This window comes from Sander lucioperca, chromosome 6, assembly GCF_008315115.2.
Source record: "Sander lucioperca isolate FBNREF2018 chromosome 6, SLUC_FBN_1.2, whole genome shotgun sequence".
NCBI classification, from domain to species: Eukaryota; Metazoa; Chordata; class Actinopteri; order Perciformes; family Percidae; genus Sander; species Sander lucioperca.
The window spans coordinates 22,834,871-22,854,150 of NC_050178.1; the positions used below are offsets into that span (position 1 = coordinate 22,834,871).

Below are 19,280 nucleotides of genomic sequence, written 5' to 3' on the forward strand. Positions count from 1 at the left end.
TGCCCGCCCTCCGACCCAGCAAGTCAAATCGGCCAAAATGAAGGCCGACAGTTCCTCCAACAAATTTTCATGATAATCAAATAAAGAACTATTTTTTTTTTACTTTTGTGATTTATTTTCCGAAATGACTGATATTGGGCACCTTTACCCGTGTGCAAAATATGACTGTCATCATCAGATTTTCAGAAGAAAAAATTAATATTTATATAATTACATATAATTTGACATCAAACTGATACCGATATATCGTGCACCACTAGAAGCAGCATCAAAACACAATCCTATTTAATCCCCAGGAAACAAAATGCAAATTCTGCGTATTCTGTTTAAAATCCCATATTGTAGTTTGGTATTATATGTTCTTATTAACTTAGGGCTGCAGCTGCTGTTGTTGTTTTTGAAGGTGTTTCTGTTATTTTGTCCACAGTGCCGTGTTTACCTGGGAGCCAGACTCAGCATGGTGGGGATGTCCTTTTCTGTGGAATAGTCGAAATAAACCGTCATGTAGCGGTTCAGCTCCTGAGCTCCGCCCCCCTCGCTCTGCTTCGCCAGCCGCAGCTTCTCAGCGATCATGGCCACGCCCACAATGAACAGGTCACCGCCCGATCCACCAATCGGAGAGCTGCTACTGCTGCTGCTACGGCGACTGACCGGTGTCTTCCCTCTGCGGCTCTTCTTCTCCACGTAGTAGCTGCAGGAAGAGAACTGAGCCGATTAGAAGAGAATACCATACAATATAAAAAAGTAAAAAACAAAGAAAGATGTAAGGCAGGAGGTTGAGTCAACCACTTAAAGGTGCAGTACGTAAGACTTATAAAACTAACTTTCTCTCATATCTGCTGAAACTGACCCTATGTTCTAGTTCTAGCTCCTCTGGCTCCACCTACAGCCTGTACAGATTGTACCATCATTAAGAAATATAATTTAATGAATTTTGAGAGTTTTAGCAATTTTTGCTTCCTTAAATCAATTCATAAGTGCATTAATCATTTAGCACCTAAGCCACTAAGTTCATTTGTTGAGAGACTGAGCAGCACTAGAGTCACTAGAAGTTCCTCAAATCATGACTGCAAAATACCGTACTGCAGGACCAGCTTAGGTCAGACGACCTTCTCTGTGAAGAGCTCTAAACTCTGGAACTCATTAATATCTGACATCAAGACTAGAACTGACTTTAGAGTGTTTACCTTCAGGCTCAAAAACTGGTTAAAAACAAACCAAAAGTGTACTCATTTTTAATTATTGTAAGTAGGTCAGATTTGTATTTGATATGCATGTTTTTATACTAAGTTTATTATTCTATTTATTAGGACTGGAGTTGTTTATATATCATGTTTTGATTTTTTGAATTGAAATAGTTAAGTATGTACATTTTATTTTGTATAAAAGCCCAACCAGGGACTGGAGTTGATAATTAGCATTTGCTATAAACTTTTTATGCTTCAGATGCACCAATCAGGGCCAGGGGGGGTGTCTAACTGTTCAGATGCACCAATCAGGGCCAGAGGGGGTGTCTAACTGTTCAGATGCACCAATCAGGGCCGGGGGGGGGTCTAACTGTTCAGATGCACCAATCAGGGCCAGGGGAGCGTGTCTAACTGCGTGTCAATCACTGCTCATGCACACGCATCCATTCTCCCTTGTGGGGGGAGGGGCTTAGGAGACCATTTTGGGCTTTAGCAGAAAGGGGGGAGGGACTGAGAAGTTGTTTAAGTCCTGGATCTTCATAATCCTACAGCACCTTTAATGTCCTAAGGCTGTTTTATGCTTCTGCGTCAACTCCACTCCGTAGCTACGCTGTCGTTCCTATGGCGTCGGGATTGCTTTGCATCGCGGTGCATTTCACCTCCATAACGCTAGGGGGCGATAAGTCTGAGGTTATCTGCGAGGTGTCTGCCAGCCAGTTTATGTTATGTTAGCATGCTAACTTTAGCACAACTGCCCACAAAGTGCTGCTTGCTGGAGAAGTGCTACTTTCAAAATGTTGCTGACATATAGACCCTTTACAGACGGATAACCCCGTCATTGTAACCAAAATATGTCTGAATTTATTTACAAAGCTGATGTCCGTGAACTAGCATGTTGCTACTCCCCACAGTAGCTGCTGGAAACACTGACTATCAACACACAGGACCAGTTGACCAATCACAGTCCTTGAAACACCAACTATCAATCACTAATCCCTCTGTGGTTAAGTTAACAAGGTTTATACGGTTTCTGGAATTCTATTTGCCTATTTATCTCAAGAAAACATCATCTATGAAATGAAATACACCATGATGTTTAGGGTTGGGTACCGAGACCCGGTGCTAATACGGCACCGGTGCCTTAACGACCGGTATCTACTGGACCGAATAGCAACGCAGATTTCAGTGCCTCATTTCGGTGCCACTGATATGTCTGCACTTCTCTCTGATGCTCTGAAACAGACGATACAGGCAACAGAAGCATCGCTGCATGTGACGCTAGTTAACACTATACTCGACAGCAGCTAACGTTAGCCTACCGCTAGCTAGTTATCACTATACTCAACAGCAGCTAACGCTAGCCTACCGCTAGCTAGTTATCACTATACTCAACAGCAGCTAACGTTAGCCTACCGTTAGCTAGCAGCTGGATTAAACCAAGGGGGTGAGCTTCTCCTCACAACGCGTAGCTCCTATGGCGCCATTTTGATGCTACCAAGCCATCACCTCCCGTTAGCATCCCATTGACTGCCATTCATTTTGACGTCACTTTGACAGAGAATAACTTTACATCTGAAGAGTTTAAAGACTCTATTTGTCCATTGTTTATTTCTAAAGAAACACGACAATGTATAAAAGGCTCCATTACCTTGTACCTCACGTTATGGCTCCGTAGCAGACGTTTTTATAAAAATAGGCTAACGATTGGGTCATAACCACGAGACTTACTGTCTCATAGTAGAGGAATTACCGTATAGTACAGGAGAAGCTCTCAGGCAGTTTGGACTTCCATTAGCTGTTTAAGTTTAATTACTAATGTTAACTATCATTTTAGTGATCAATAATTAGCCTGTGTCTATGTTATCTCCTTACATATACCTACGCTCTCCGTCTCTGCTAGATTGGGAATGATTGAGATTTCTCTTGGCACAGCTACCAGAAGACTTCCAACTTTCAGACAGGTTGCTCACGTCACATCTACGTCTTCAAGCTCAGTTGGAGGCTGCTCAGTAACGCTCAGCCATCACCGGGAAAGAGACTTCACTGGTCTCCGTCCAGAGACACGGGACCTGCTGGTCCATTATATACGGTCTATGGATTAAACACGGTTAAAATGCTGACACTAAACGGTGTAAAGTCTGTCTGTATTTCCCTGTAGAGGATCCAACAGCGGGACGTTAAGGAGTCTGCAGCTGCTGTTGTCGGAAAAACAACAAACTTGAAACTGGTAACCTCGCGGTGCATTCAAAGTTATTGTAAAATACCCTTTTCCCATCTGGTGGTTGTTTTTGTCGTTCAACAGCAATTTCCTAGTGAAATACATTATTGTTATAAGTTATAGTTATTGCATTATTGTATTATTGTAACTTGTGGCTCTTTCAACTTGGGTGAGCCTTCAGTTTATTAAAGCAGCTATAATTTACACATTTGTTAAATTACACAGCCTTGTTGAATACTCAATTCTGGCTGGTCAATCACGGCATTCTACTGTGTGTTATTTCTGTATAACAGGCCGTTATAAATTAAGTATAGACCGAATCACCGTAACGTTGCGCTAACACAAACATTACTTCCAGGTAAACAACCGGCCGTTGATTTCAATTGCAGAAATATATATTATAGGAAATCAGCAAACGTTATAATATACACATATTATAACGTTATAATGGAATGGCTATAACACACTGGTGTGTGTTGTACATTGGCATATACAGTATGTGCTGTTTTTTCTTTTGTTTTTAAGGAAATTAATGATAATTGTTGATTATATTTATTAATGTTATCATGTATATTTATTTTTTATTTATCCTATGAGGTCCCTATCTGTCTGGACAGCAAGGTGGAGATAAGGACATTAGGTTGGGGTAGATATGGGGACAATAGGAGTTTGAACCCTTTCTTATCTTTTGGAGAATTGTTTTTAAAAATAAATATTTGAAATGGGAAGAGAGACAGAGGGAAGAAAGGAAGAAGAGAGGGAAACAGACAGGTGTGATAGGTTGAGACGTCAATGAAGCAAAAAAAAGCCCCCTAACATACAACTGTTTACACCAACAATTTCTTTTAATGCAACAATATCGACCAAAACACACAGTGACTCCTCACGTCTTATTTATGAATTAAAATATTCATGTTTTTTCTCTGGAGAATTTATTCACTACATAGTGCGTTAGCAGCATCTAGTGGCCACTGGAGGAACTGCAGCTAAAGGCACCAGACAGAAACACAGTAGACGGGAGAGAGAGAGACAGACAGGCAGACAGACAGACAGGCAGGCAGGCAGGCAGGCAGGCAGGCAGGCAGGCAGGCAGGCAGACAGATAGACAGGCAGACGGCCAGAGAGGCAGGCAGGCAGGCAGACAGACAGACAGACAGACAGACAGAGAGAGAGACAGACAGACAGACAGACAGACAGGCAGGCAGACAGGCAGGCAGGCAGGCAGGCAGGCAGGCAGGCAGGCAGGCAGACAGACGGCCAGACAGACAGGCAGGCAGGCAGGCAGACAGACAGACAGGCAGGATGGCAGGCAGACAAACAGACAGAGAGGCAGACAGACAGACAAGCAGACAGACAGACAGACAGACGGCCAGACAGACAGACAAGCAGGCAGACAGACAGACAAGCAGGCAGACAGACAGACAGACAGGCAGGCAGACAGGCAGACAGACAGGCAAGCAGACAGACAGACAGACGGCCAGACAGACAGACAAGCAGGCAGACAGACAGACGGCCAGGCAGACAGACAAGCAGGCAGACAGACAGACAGACAGGCAGACAGGCAGACGGTTAGGCAGACAGACAGGCAAGCAGACAGACAGACGGCCAGACAGACAGACAGACAGAGAGACAGACAGACAGAGAGACAGACACACAGACAGACAGACAGAGAGAATGACACACAGACAGACAGACAGACAGACAGACAGACAGACTATTTACCGTAGGCCTCTAGAACAGATGGTGATGATGAAGTTGGCTTCGTCCAGCTGTCTGCTGAGCCATGACATCTGACCCTCTCTGCACATCTCCAGGTGTTCCCAGAGGTCCAACACAACCTGGACACGAGTCAACAAGGATTTTACAGGGAAGGGTGGTGGGAGCAGTATTCCTTGATCTGCGTAAAGCTTTTGATACTGTCAATCACCAGATACTCTACAGCTAATTAAATCAATATAGTCTCTCTGAGCACACTCAAAACTGGATAAGATCTTATTTGAGTGACCGACATCAGTGTGTACAAGTGAATAACATTCAATCTGCGTTCAGAGCCACCTCGATGGGAGTGCCGCAAGGGTCTATTTTGGGACCCTTGCTTTTTAGCATCTATATAAATGACCTCCCTAGAGTGTGTTCGGACGTTGATGTAATCATGTACGCTGATGATACGGTGATCTTCACTTTTGGGGAAAACGAGCTGGAGGTTACTGAAAAATTATCAAAAGAGATGCAAAAAGTTGCAGAATGGTTGCAGACGTCCTGTCTGACCTTAAACTTGGATAAAACGGTCTCAATGTTTTTTTCAAATAAACGTAAATTACAACTAACTCAAGAAATTCAAGTAAATGGACAAAAAAATTTAAAATGTGAATGAAAGAAAATATTTAGGTCTAGTACTTGATTCGAACCTTGGTTTTAAAAGTCATATAACAAAAATTGGTAATAAATTGAAATTCAATTTGATGAACTATAAATATATTAGAAATTCACTAACTACGGAAGCCTCACATATATACCTCAATACTATGATTGTTCCACATCTTCTGTATTGCATGTCTAGTTGGTCTCAGGCGTGTAAAACATCGTTAAAATCACTTCAATCATTATATAAAAGGGCCATAAAAATTCATGATAAAAAGCCTCGTCAGTACCATCACTGTAAAGTACAAAGTAAATATAACATTTTGAGTTTTGAAAACCTCATTAAATATAATCAAATTTCTGCTTTATTTAAAATTATCCATAATATCGCTGCTCCTCCTTTAAGAAAATTTGTCACACTAAATTCAGAGAGAATTTCTAGAGCCCCACGGTCGACAGTCAGAGGAGAGTGCAGCGTTCCAAGACGTAGAACCACATATGGTCAACAATCGTTCTCTTATAAAGCAGCGAGCCTTTGGAACATTCTTCCAGACAAAATTATTTCATGCACACACTATAGTACATTTACACGCCTGACCAAACAGTGGTTATTATCAAAGCAAACCTGCACGCACTGAATGACTGATGTGAACAATGTAAATTGTGAGTGAGTGAACAATAGATTCCTGAAGTGGAGAGTGTTTTTATGATGTGAGTGAAGTAATGTTTTCATGTATTATTTTGTATATATTTTATGAACTGTTGTAAGTATAACATCAACCTGTCCAGGACTGCGGGTGGAAATTAGCATTTTTTTTGCTATAACCTGGCACATGACATCTCTTCTTTTTTAGACTAATGTTTTTTGGTGCATTGTCCCTGATCAAATAAAGAAATAAACATAAACATTTACAACTATACACACCCTTCCACAGGAACTTTGATTTAAATCCAGCCATTTCATTTTAAGATATTATTATTACAATTCATTTTTTCCCCTCAACTGTCTGGTTTGTCGGTCACCGTCTCACCTCACAGCTGCAGAAGTCCTGCAGGAAGTAGGCAAAGCTCTGGATGACGCTGGTGTGTTTGGGACAGTCTCTGTTGGAGTAACAGATGAAGACCTTGGGGCGGGGCCACGGCCGCTCCGTGTTCAATGCTGCACTGTGATTGGATGACTCACTGCTCTCCTCGTCCAGCTGGCTGTAGATGTTTTCTAAGAGGAGAGGAGACAAACGGACGAGACGGGTTAATGTATTTCAATAATGTTACATCTGTCCACTCTCAAATAATATAGCATCCTTGGTGGAAGAAGTATTAAGATCCTTTACTTAAAGCTATCTTGTGTAAGAATTTCTCTCATCTAGCGGTGAAATTGTATATGACAACCAACTGAATATTACTTTCTAGCCCCTCCCATTCCGAGCGCGTTTTAAAGGAACACGCCGACTTATTGGGACTTTAGCTTATTCACCGTAACCCCAAGAGTAAGACAAGTCCATACATACCCTTCTCATCTCCGTGCGTGCTGTAAGGCTGTCTGATGGCTCCACTGGTAGCTTAGCTTAGCTCAGATCCTGCAGGTAACTGGTTCCATCTAGCCTACTGCTCCCAATAAGTGACAAAATAACGCCAACATGTTCCTATTTACATGTTGTGATTTGTAGAGTCACAGCGTGTACAAAAACCAACGTAACATGAGACACAGCCTTCTTCTAACTGTAAACTAACTGGGAACTATATTCTCAGACAGGCTTGCTGCAAAGCATATCACTCCGCCCAAGTGGCAGAAGTAGCAGAGCTTCACCTTCTGAGAATATAGTTCCCAGTATGTTTACGGTTAGAAGATGGCTGTGTGTCATGTGACCTTGTTATTTGTACACGCTGTGACTCTACAAATCACAACATGTAAATAGGAACATGTTGGCGTTATTTTGTCACTTATTGGGAGCAGTAGGCTAGATGGAGCCGGTTACCTCCAGGATCTGTGCTAAGCTAGGCTAGATGGAGCCGGTTACCTCCAGGATCTGTGCTAAGCTAGACTAGATGGAGCCAGTTACCTCCAGGATCTGTGCTAAGCTAGGCTAGATGGAGCCAGTTACCTCCAGGATCTGTGCTAAGCTAGGCTAGATGGAGCCAGTTACCTCCAGGATCTGTGCTAAGCTAGACTAGATGGAGCCAGTTACCTCCAGGATCTGTGCTAAGCTAGGCTAGATGGAGCTGGTTACCTCCAGGATCTGTGCTAAGCTAGGCTAGATGGAGCCAGTTACCTCCAGGATCTGTGCTAAGCTAGACTAGATGGAGCCGGTTACCTCCAGGATCTGTGCTAAGCTAGGCTAGATGGAGTCAGTTACCTGCAGTTACCTGCAAGGGTGTGTATTGACTTGTCTTCTGGGGGTTACGGTGAATAAGCTAAAGTCCCAATAAGTCAGCTTGTTCCTTTAACTCCTACGGTGGCCGTATGCCAATTTAATATGGCTTCCAGTATGACTTTGTCTGTTCTGTATATTGTATGAGATTAATAGTGTAAGGCGATTTTTACAGCGTAGGCTACATATTATTCTCCGTGAGCAGAGTCAGAGATACGGAGCGACGAGGGAAAGCTAAAGGAAGAGGGAAAGGTAGAGAAAAACCAAAAGACAGAGCTGGTTAATGTATTATAAAGATGGAGGTATGTCCCTCTTTGGCTAATGTATTATAAAGATGGAGGTATGTCAGATTCTACGTACGAGAATACTTTGATTAGTTGATGGAAGTAATTACACATGAATGAGCACATATTTGTGAAAGAACAAAGAGGTTTTTGCTAAGAATAAACTCAAAAAAATTACACAATGGAGGTTTAACACGGTTCAATGTTAAGGTTGTTTTTCACTTGCCTCGTCTTGCAAGTGAAAATAAATTCTACTTGCATCTTAAATTTGCGTTTATGTGAGGAGTTGGGAATGAGAACGGGTTGATGTAGTATGCACGCCAGGCGGCTAGGTGGTGGTGTGAAGCACTGACACACAACACCACCAAGTCCTCGCACCTGCGTAGAACCTTCCTTCTACTCCTCTCACTAGTAGCGCCAAGAGAACAACTAAAGATGATCATTCTGTCTGGACAGACGAGGAGGTGGAGTTATTGCTCCATACAATGCACACACACACACGGTGCACACACACACACACACACACGCGGTGCGCACACACACACGCGGTGCGCACACACACACACACGCGGTGCGCACACACACACGCGGCGTGCACACACACACGCGGCGCGCACACACACACACGGCACAGGCACACACACATGCGGCGCACACACACACGGCACAGGCGCACACACACACGCGGCACACACACGCGCGCGGCACACACACACGCGGTGCACACACACACGCGGTGCACACACACACACGCGGCACAAACACACACACACACACACACACACACACACACAGTGCACAGTGTGCGGCACGCTCACACACGCGGTGCGCACACACACACGGCACGGTGCACACACACACGGCACAGGCACACACACATGCGGTGCACACACACACGCGCGGCACACTCACACACGCGGTGCACACACACACACACACGCGGCACACACACGCGGCACAAACACACACACACACACACACACACACACACAGTGTGTTTTTACCCTTTAGACGGGAACGTGACGGTGGAGCGTTTTTAAGATTTCCACTCTGGAGGGTGGTTTCACTTTTTTGAGTTTTTAAGCCCCAAAAACGCCATCACCGTCTAAATGAAAGGCACATCTGATAAAATATTTTGTTGTTTTCACCCACGAGCGTATTCGTGTAAACAGGGCCTTAGTGGTGCAACAGAAAACTCAGATTGGACAGATAGTCTAGCTAGCTGTCTGGATTTACCCTGCAGAGATCTGAGGAGCAGTTAACCTTAGTCCTCAGAAATCCACCGGAGGTTAGAACACCAACTCAGAGACAGAGGAAGGAGACGGACATCTGGCCGAAAGAGACAGTGCAGTGGAACGTCGTGGACGTAGACTAGTCCAGTGGTTCTCAAACTGTTTTCAATAATGTACCCCTTTTGAATCGTTTCTTTAAGCCAAGTACCCTCTGACCAGCGCTAATCATTTAGCGCTGTCAGTGATAGATTCAGAGTCCTCCAGAGTACCCCTAAGGGGACACGTACCCTCATTTGAGAAACACTGGACTAGAGTGTATGTAGTGGTGGTTACTTTTCCGATTATTGACTTTTCTGCATCGAGCACTATTCTTTCAAGAGAATCACGATGCATCTAAGAATGCATTTTTCCTCCCACCTCTAATAGATAATGGCGACCTAAAACCAGCAAAACCACCAACAAATGCTCTCACCTTGCTGTTTCTTGCGACACATGACAGTGAAGAGAGTGGCGAAGGCAGACATGACGACCAGAGGAACTGTGATGGCCATGGCACGAATAGGCCCCGCCCAGGGAGAGTGGACTGGAGATGAAAAACACACCCATCATTAGATAAGGAATCTGGTAATTCAAAGTCCTACCATAGCTAAATACAGTCCTTCCAGAAAAATACTGAGTTTTTTTGTGATTGTTTTGGGCTAAAATCCTTGATTATGCGGCACGTTTTCTTAAAAAATGCGATGGAATATGCGGGATGTTTATGCAATTTTATGTGATGAAATTGCGGGAACTTGCAAAATCTGCGGTTTCATCGTGGTTTCATCGCGGGGTTTGCAGCTTTTCGATGATGTTCACGTCGCTTAATTACGTCACTTCATAACGTTCCCATGGCAACAGGGGAAAATGGCTGCTCTTGTGTGAAGTAAACGCAACATTTTTCAACTTTCTGCTAAGATATATGGGACTTTTTTGCAACGAAAATGTCTGTGTGTGTGTGTGTGTGTTTGTGTGTGAGAGTGTGTGTCTGTCTGTCTGTCTGTGTGTGTGTTTGTGTGTGTGTGTGAGTGTCTGTGTGTGTCTGTCTGTGTGTGTGTGTCTGTCTGTGTGTGTGTGTCTGTCTGTGTGCATGTGCGTGCGTGTCTGTGTGTGTGTCTGTGTGTGTGTGTGTGTGTGTGTGTCTGTCTGTGTGCATGTGCGTGCGTGTCTGTGTGTGTGTCTGTGTGTGCGTGTCTCTGTGTGTGTGTGTGTGTGTGTGTGTGTGTCTGTGTGTGTGTCTGTGTGTGTCTGTGTGTGTGTGTCTGTGTGTGTGTGTGTGTGTGTGTGTGTGTGTGCGTGTGTGTGCGTGTGTGTGTGTGTGTGTGTGTGTCTGTGTGTGTGTGTGTGTGTGTGTGTGTGTGTGTCTGTGTGTGTGTCTCTGTGTGTGTGTCTGTGTCTGTGTGTGTGTGTGTGTGTGTGTGTGTGGTGTGGTGTGTGTGTGTGTGTGTGTGTGTCTGTGTCTGTGTGTGTGTGTGTGTGTGTGTCTGTGTGTGTGTGTGTGTGTGTGTGTGTGTGTCTGTGTGTGTGTGTGTGTGTGTGTGTGTGTCTGTGTGTGTGTGTGTGTGTCTGTGTGTGTGTGTGTCTGTGTGTGTGTGTGTGTGTGTGTGTGTGTCTGTGTCTGTGTGTGTGTGTGTGTGTGTGTGTGTGTGTGTGTGTGTGTCTGTGTGTGTGTGTGTGTGTGTGTGTGTGTGTGTCTGTGTGTGTGTGTGTGTGTGTGTGTGTGTGTGTGTGTGTGTGTGTGTGTGTGTGTGTGTGTGTGTGTGTGTCTGTGTGTGTGTGTGTGTGTGTGTGTCTCACCCTGGCTGACGTAGTACTGAGTTAGCCTCCTGGTCGTGTTACCGTCGTCTCTCAGCTGACATAGAAAAGAGGAAAAGTAGTGAAAGAGAAATGGAGGGAACAGAAGAGAGAAATATAAAATCAACGTATGAACAGGTAGATATGAATTTAAATAAGTAATCTATAAATAATGTGAAGAGGAGAATCCCAGTATATAGAACTGAAAGCTGATAATCATTCATTCAACAGCCAACATGTTTAATGAGTGTTGGCTGTTGAATGAAAGTTAATGTTTTTATGTTATGTATTGAAGAATTATTTTAAGTACTGCTAGGAGGGAGACCTTTTCCAACCGTTTCTTGGTCTTCCTGGCTTTCTTTTTCCTTGTGGGTTCCAGGTTAAGGCCTGTCTGGTCGTGTTGGAGCGTGGTTTTCTTAAAGCAGCCATATTATGCTCATTTTCAGGTTCATAATTGTATTTTAAGGTTGTACCAGAATAGGTTCACATGGTTTAATTTTCAAAAAAACACCATATTGTTGTTGTACTGCACCGCTCTCTCTCACTGCTGCAGATCCTCTTTTCAGCTGGTCTCTGTTTTAGCTACAGAGTGAGACCTCTTTTCTTCTTCTTCTTCTGTACTATCTTTGATTGCACTCGCACATGCCCAGTAGCTCAGATGTAGATCATGTCAGCTAGCTAGCTCCATAGACAGTAAAAGAAAGGCTGTTTCTACAACTTGGGTCAGTTTCAAGGCAGGATTAGCTGGGAGACTTCTAAATGAGGGCGCACATGGAAGTAGTTCTTTTGTAGATTATGGTGAACTTGTGTGTGTTGTAGCAGTGCTTTGCTATTGAGAACAAGGTAGCATGCTAACGCTAACGCTACGAGCTAATGGTTGCGGTTAGCCTGCTCGTTTCGGCTTGTGACATCACAAGCCGTGCAGATTTTGACCAGCTCACCCGGAGACTGAAGGCAGGACACATTCAGAAACCGTATCTCACTCTAAACAGCATGGATGGATTTTTATCAAAGTTTGTATGCGTGTGGAAGCACCAGAGACACAAAAGAACACCCCAAATCCCAGAAAAAGTGATTTTTTCATAATATGGGCACTTTAAGGTGTGCCCGATCCCGCCCCTTCCTGCGTTTGATTTGGGTTTCAGTTTGTTGTTGTGTGGTTGCCAGAGCTCTTCATTTGTAATTGTGTTAGGCCAGTACATTTCCAGGATGTCGTAAGTATCTGTTAATGAATGATTGGAGCTTATTTGATGATGCTTTTGTAGTTCTCCAAGTTTCTGCCCCATATAATAACGCTGATTTAACATTGGAGTTGAAGATGCAGAGTTTCGTATTTGGGGAGATGTATTTTGCGTTCCATATTGGCCTCAGTATTAGAAAGGCTGTCCTTGCCTTCCCTATTCTTGCTTGTATGTCTTTGTTGCTACCTCCATCTTTCCCGACAATGCTTCCCAGGTATGTATATGTGTCCACCTCTCCACAGCAAGGATTAACAAAGCCAAGTCATCTACTATAGACGTATGGAGAAACACAGCAGCACTAATCAGTCCTAATGACGTCAGCATCACAGGAACTAGAGGAGAGGGACTAGGCAAGGAGGGATATTTGTGTTTTTTTGAGGGTGGAGAGGGTTTTTGTGTAATTTGTGTTTTCTCAGCAGGAAACCGATGGAGTGCCTTCTCCAGGTAGGGAATGAGTCCTTACCCCAAGTGAAGGAGTTCAAGTACCTTGGGGTCTTGTTCGCGAGTGAGGGGACAATGGAGCGGGAGATTGGTCGGAGAATCGGCGCAGCGGGGGCGGTATTACATTAAATTAATTGCACCGTTGTGACGAAAAGAGAGCTGAGCCAGAAGGCAAAGCTCTCAATCTACCGGTCAGTTTTCGTTCCTACCCTCACCTATGGTCATGAAGGCTGGGTCATGACCGAAAGAACGAGATCCAGGGTACAAGCGGCCGAAATGGGTTTCCTCAGGAGGGTGGCTGGCGTCTCCCTTAGAGATAGGGTGAGAAGCTCAGTCATCCGTGAGGAGCTCGGAGTAGAGCCGCTGCTCCTTCACGTCGAAAGGAGCCAGTTGAGGTGGTTTGAGCGTCTGGTAAGGATGCCCCCTGGGCGCCTCCCTAGGGAGGTGTTCCAGGCATGTCCAGCTGGGAGGAGGCCTCGGGGGAAGACCCAGGACTAGGTGGAGGGACGTCCAGCTGGGAGGAGGCCTCGGGGGAAGACCCAGGACTAGGTGGAGGGACGTCCAGCTGGGAGGAGGCCTTGGGGAAGACCCAGGACTAGGTGGAGGGACGTCCAGCTAGGAGGAGGCCTCGGGGAAGACCCAGGACTAGGTGGAGGGACGTCCAGCTGGGAGGAGGCCTCGGGGGAAGACCCAGGACTAGGTGGAGGGACGTCCAGCTGGGAGGAGGCCTTGGGGAAGACCCAGGACTAGGTGGAGGGACGTCCAGCTAGGAGGAGGCCTCGGGGAAGACCCAGGACTAGGTGGAGGGACGTCCAGCTGGGAGGAGGCCTTGGGGAAGACCCAGGACTAGGTGGAGGGACGTCCAGCTGGGAGGAGGCCTCGGGGAAGACCCAGGACTAGGTGGAGGGACGTCCAGCTGGGAGGAGGCCTCGGGGAAGACCCAGGACTAGGTGGAGGGATTATATCTCCAACCTGGCCTGGGGACGCCTCGGGATCCCCCAGTTGGAGCTGGTTAATGTGGCTCGGGAAAGGGAAGTTTGGGGTCCCCTGCTGGAGCTGCTGCCCCCGTGACCCAACACCGGATAAGCGGACGAAGATGGATGGATGGAGTTTTGAACACCATTTGACACTAACTGTCATACATTGTGGAATTTATTCTGTATGTCTGAATGATGTAAATGGTGCTAAAAAAAATAAAGAAAGGCTTCCTATCTTATCTTATGTGATCATCAGTCTGGTGTCATTCACTGGACTGTTGTGTAAATTAGGCGTTTATGTACCTCTATAGTGTAGGTCCCTGGGGTGACGTTCTGGAGGATGCATGTAGTTCTGGGCTGGGTCACATCCTTAAAAACAAAAACAAAAATCTATTGAAAACTCAGGTGGACCTGCAGGTAGCATAATATCCTAATTACACGTAAGAAATGAATTCCCACAATTTGTTTCAAAGTGTAGTGCGCAGTGTGTAGTACGTAGTACATAGTGTGTAGTGCGTAGTACGTAGTGTGTAGTACATAGTGTGTAGTGCGTAGTACGTAGTGTGTAGTACATAGTGTGTAGTGCGTAGTACGTAGTGTGTAGTACATAGTGTGTAGTGCGTAGTGCGTAGTGTGTAGTACATAGTGCGTAGTGTGTAGTACGTAGTGTGTAGTACATAGTGCGTAGTGTAGTACGTAGTGCGTAGTGTGTAGTACATAGTACGTAGTGTGTAGTGTGTAGTGTGTGTAGTGTGTAGTACATAGTGCGTAGTGTGTAGTACGTAGTGTGTAGTGTGTGTAGTGCGTAGTGTGTAGTATGTAATGTGTAGTACATAGTGCGTAGTGTGTAGTGTGTAATACGTAGCGTGTAGTACATAGTGCGTAGTGTGTAGTGCGTAGTGTGTAGTGTGTAGTGTGTGTAGTACCTAGTGTGTAGTGCGCAGTGTGTAGTGCATAGTGTGTGTAGTGTGTAGTACGTAGTGTGTAGTGCGTAGTGTGTGCGTAGTGTAGTGTATGTGTACTGTGTGTGTAGTGCGTAGTGTGTAGTGCGCAGTGTGTAGTGTGCAGTGTGTCGTGTGTAGTACGTAGTGTGTGTGTAGTGTGGAGTGTGTGTAGTGTGCAGTGTGTAGTGCGTAGTGTGTGCGTAGTGTGTATGTAGTGTGTAGTGCGCAGTGTGTAGTGCGTAGTGTGTAGTGCGTAGTGTGTGTGTAGTGTGTAGTACGTAGTGTGTAGTGCGTAGTGTGTGTGTAGTGTGTAGTGCGTAGTGTGTAGTGCGTAGTGTGTGTGTAGTGTGTAGTGCGTAGTGTGTAGTGTGTAGTGTGTGTGTAGTGTGTAGTACGTAGTGTGTAGTGTGTGTAGTGCGCAGTGTGTAGTGCGTAGTGTGTGTGTGTAGTGCGTAGTGTGTGTGTGTAGTGCGTAGTGTGTAGTGTGTGTGTGTAGTGCGTAGTGTGTAGTGTGTAGTGCGTAGTGTGTGTGTGTAGTGTGTAGTGTGTGTGTGTGTGTGTAGTGCGTAGTGTGTAGTGTGTAGTGCGTAGTGTGTGTGTGTAGTGTGTAGTGTGTAGTGTGTGTGTGTAGTGCGTAGTGCGTAGTGTGTGTGTGTAGTGTGTGTGTGTGTAGTGCGTAGTGCGTAGTGTGTAGTGTGTGTGTGTGTGTAGTGCGTAGTGCGTAGTGTGTAGTGTGTAGTGTGTAGTGTGTAGTGCGTAGTGTGTGTGCGTAGTGTGTGTGTGTAGTGCGTAGTGCGTAGTGCGTAGTGTGTAGTGCGTAGTGCGTAGTGCGTAGTGCGTAGTGTGTAGTGCGTAGTGCGTAGTGTGTGTGTGTAGTGCGTAGTGTGTAGTGTGTAGTGCGTAGTGCGTAGTGCGTAGTGCGTAGTGCGTAGTGTGTGTGTGTAGTGCGTAGTGTGTAGTGTGTAGTGCGTAGTGTGTGTGTGTGTAGTGCGTAGTGTGTAGTGTGTAGTGTGTAGTGCGTAGTGTGTAGTGCGTAGTGTGTGTGTAGTGCGTAGTGTGTAGTGTGTAGTGCGTAGTGTGTAGTGCGTAGTGCGTAGTGTGTAGTGTGTAGTGCGTAGTGTGTAGTGTGTAGTGTGTAGTGCGTAGTGTGTAGTGCGTAGTGTGTGTGTGTAGTGCGTAGTGTGTGTGTGCGTAGTGTGTAGTGTGTAGTGCGTAGTGTGTAGTGCGTAGTGTGTAGTGTGTAGTGCGTAGTGCGTAGTGTGTAGTGCGTAGTGTGTAGTGCGTAGTGTGTAGTGCGTAGTGTGTAGTGCGTAGTGCGTAGTGCGTAGTGTGTAGTGCGTAGTGCGTAGTGTGTAGTGTGTAGTGCGTAGTGCGTAGTGTGTAGTGCGTAGTGCGTAGTGTGTAGTGTGTAGTGTGTAGTGCGTAGTGTGTAGTGTGTAGTGTGTAGTGTGTAGTGCGTAGTGTGTAGTGCGTAGTGTGTAGTGCGTAGTGTGTAGTGTGTAGTGCGTAGTGTGTAGTGCGTAGTGTGTAGTGCGTAGTGTGTAGTGCGTAGTGTGTAGTGTGTAGTGTGTAGTGCGTAGTGTGTAGTGTGTAGTGTGTAGTGTGTAGTGCGTAGTGTGTAGTGCGTAGTGTGTAGTGCGTAGTGTGTAGTGTGTAGTGCGTAGTGTGTAGTGCGTAGTGTGTAGTGTGTAGTGCGTAGTGTGTAGTGCGTAGTGTGTAGTGTGTAGTGCGTAGTGTGTAGTGTGTAGTGCGTAGTGTGTAGTGCGTAGTGTGTAGTGCGTAGTGTGTAGTGTGTAGTGCGTAGTGTGTAGTGCGTAGTGTGTAGTGCGTAGTGCGTAGTGTGTGCAAAGGGCCCAAATGCTCGGCCTATAACACCAGTATCCTCCCTTCACCACATTTAAGACTAACAGAAGGACCTTAAGTAACGTCTGTGATCCAGGCTCAGGTCTCTGATGTGAAAGCCTCGTACTGCTTTCTATTCCATTATATATTTGATATATTTTGAATACCATCTGTGTTTTCCTTCTCATAGGATAATAAAGGTATTCACACCATGAATTGGTGCATACACGTGTGTCAGAATGCAGATATTAGTCTTTAACGTCATTCTGAGCCAGGAAAAACAAATGTGGTACAGTATACCCATGACACCACTACTGACACCACTTACTGGTTTGCAGCGCTGCTGTCTGAAGGGGCCGTCCTGCCGTAGTTTGTAGTACAGGTAGTAGAAGTGGAAGCCGAAGGAGGCCGGCGCCTGGTCGAACGCCACGTGGAGGTTGGACCCCAGCTGAGACACGTTCAGGGTCTTTGGCTTCCAGACTGCACAGAAAGAAACTAAACTTAACCTCCATGTTCTTCCACATGTACCGTTTACACTTTAATGAGGCGCTGTGGCCGGGTTGGCTCAGTGGGTAGAGCAGGCGCACATATACTGAGAGGCTTATGCCTCGACGCAGAGGTCCAGGGTTAGAATCCAACCTGTGATGATTTTTTTTGGCCATTTTAGGCCTTTATTTAGGCCTAAAATGGCCTAAATTAGTCCTTTACAGCTGGAGACATGAAAGGGGAGAGAGAGGGGGAATGACATGCATCAAAGGGCTGCAGGGCGGAGTCAAACCTGGGCCCGCTGCATCCAAGGGGGTCAGCGTCTCCTCACAACCCGAACCTCCTATGGCGCCATTTTTTTTTTGATGCTACCAAGCCATCACCTCCCGTTAGCATCCCATTGACTGCCATTCATTCTGACGTCACTTTGACAGAGAATAACTTTACATCTGAAGAGTTTAAAGACTCTATTTGCCCATTGTTTATTTCTAAAGAAACACGACAATGTATAAAAGGCTCCATTACCTTGTACCTCACGTTATGGCTCCGTAGCAGACGTTTTTATAAAAATAGGCTAACGATTGGGTCATAACCACGAGACTTACTGTCTCATAGTAGAGGAATTACCGTATAGTACAGGAGAAGCTCTCAGGCAGTTTGGACTTCCATTAGCTGTTTAAGTTTAATTACTAATGTTAACTATCATTTTAGTGATCAATAATTAGCCTGTGTCTATGTTATCTCCTTACATATACCTACGCTCTCCGTCTCTGCTAGATTGGGAATGATTGAGATTTCTCTTGGCACAGCTACCAGAAGACTTCCAACTTTCAGACAGGTTGCTCACGTCACATCTACGTCTTCAAGCTCAGTTGGAGGCTGCTCAGTAACGCTCAGCCATCACCGGGAAAGAGACTTCACTGGTCTCCGTCCACAGACACGGGATCTGTTGGTCCATTTTATATACTGACTATGGCTGCATCAAGGAGTAGATGTCTATATATGGCGCACGCTCAACCAACTGAGCTATCCGGGCGCCCAAGAGATAACCACGTCTATAAGTATACAGTGAGGAAAATAAGTATTTGAACACCCTGCTATTTTGCAAGTTCTCCCACTTAGAAATCATGGAGGGTCTGAAATTGTCATCGTAGGTGCATGTCCACTGTGAGAGACATAATCTAAAAAAAAAATCCAGAAATCACAATGTATGATTTTTTTAACTATTTATTTGTATGATACAGCTGCAAATAAGTATTTGAACACCTGAGAAAATCAATGTTAATATTTGGTACAGTAGCCTTTGTTTGCAATTACAGAGGTCAAACGTTTCCTGTAGTTTTTCACCAGGTTAACACACTGCAGGAGGGATTTTGGTCCACTCCTCCACACAGATCTTCTCTAGATCAGTCAGGTTTCTGGGCTGTCGCTGAGAAACACGGAGTTTGAGCTCCCTCCAAAGATTCTCTATTGGGTTCAGGTCTGGAGACTGGCTAGGCCACGCCAGAACCTTGATATGCTTCTTACAGAGCCACTCCTTGGTTATCCTGGCTGTGTGCTTCGGGTCATTGTCATGTTGGAAGACCCAGCCTCGACCCATCTTCAATGCTCTAACTGAGGGAAGGAGGTTGTTCCCCAAAATCTCGCAATACATGGCCCCGGTCATCCTCTCCTTAATACAGTGCAGTCGCCCTGTCCCATGTGCAGAAAAACCCCCCCAAAGCATGATGCTACCAGCCCCATGCTTCACAGTAGGGATGGTGTTCTTGGGATGGTCCTCATCATTCTTCTTCCTCCAAACACAGTTAGTGGAATTATGACCAAAACGTTCTATTTTGGTCTCATCTGACCACATGACTTTCTCCCAT

At 45.4% G+C, this 19,280-nt stretch overlaps 1 protein-coding gene and 1 long non-coding RNA gene across 2 annotated transcripts in view; both read right to left on the minus strand.

Annotated features, from left to right (window-relative positions):
- The window catches only part of il17rd (interleukin 17 receptor D), a 67,964-nt gene that overhangs the window by 8,310 nt on the left and 40,374 nt on the right, over positions 1-19,280 (minus strand). Inside the window, exons 7-13 of the mRNA XM_031301386.2 lie at positions 17,255-17,406; positions 14,444-14,509; positions 11,485-11,539; positions 10,124-10,234; positions 6,798-6,982; positions 5,128-5,243; positions 440-691 (exon numbers count right to left, since the gene is read on the minus strand). Coding sequence (XP_031157246.2) covers positions 440-691; positions 5,128-5,243; positions 6,798-6,982; positions 10,124-10,234; positions 11,485-11,539; positions 14,444-14,509; positions 17,255-17,406 — 937 coding nt within the window. The remainder of the gene's footprint in view (positions 1-439; positions 692-5,127; positions 5,244-6,797; positions 6,983-10,123; positions 10,235-11,484; positions 11,540-14,443; positions 14,510-17,254; positions 17,407-19,280) is intronic.
- Positions 17,634-18,454, minus strand: LOC116051136. Its single transcript, XR_004105281.1, has 2 exons — positions 18,424-18,454; positions 17,634-17,713 (listed from the first exon to the last, which is right to left on the minus strand). It is a non-coding gene; the product is annotated as an uncharacterized LOC116051136 (long non-coding RNA).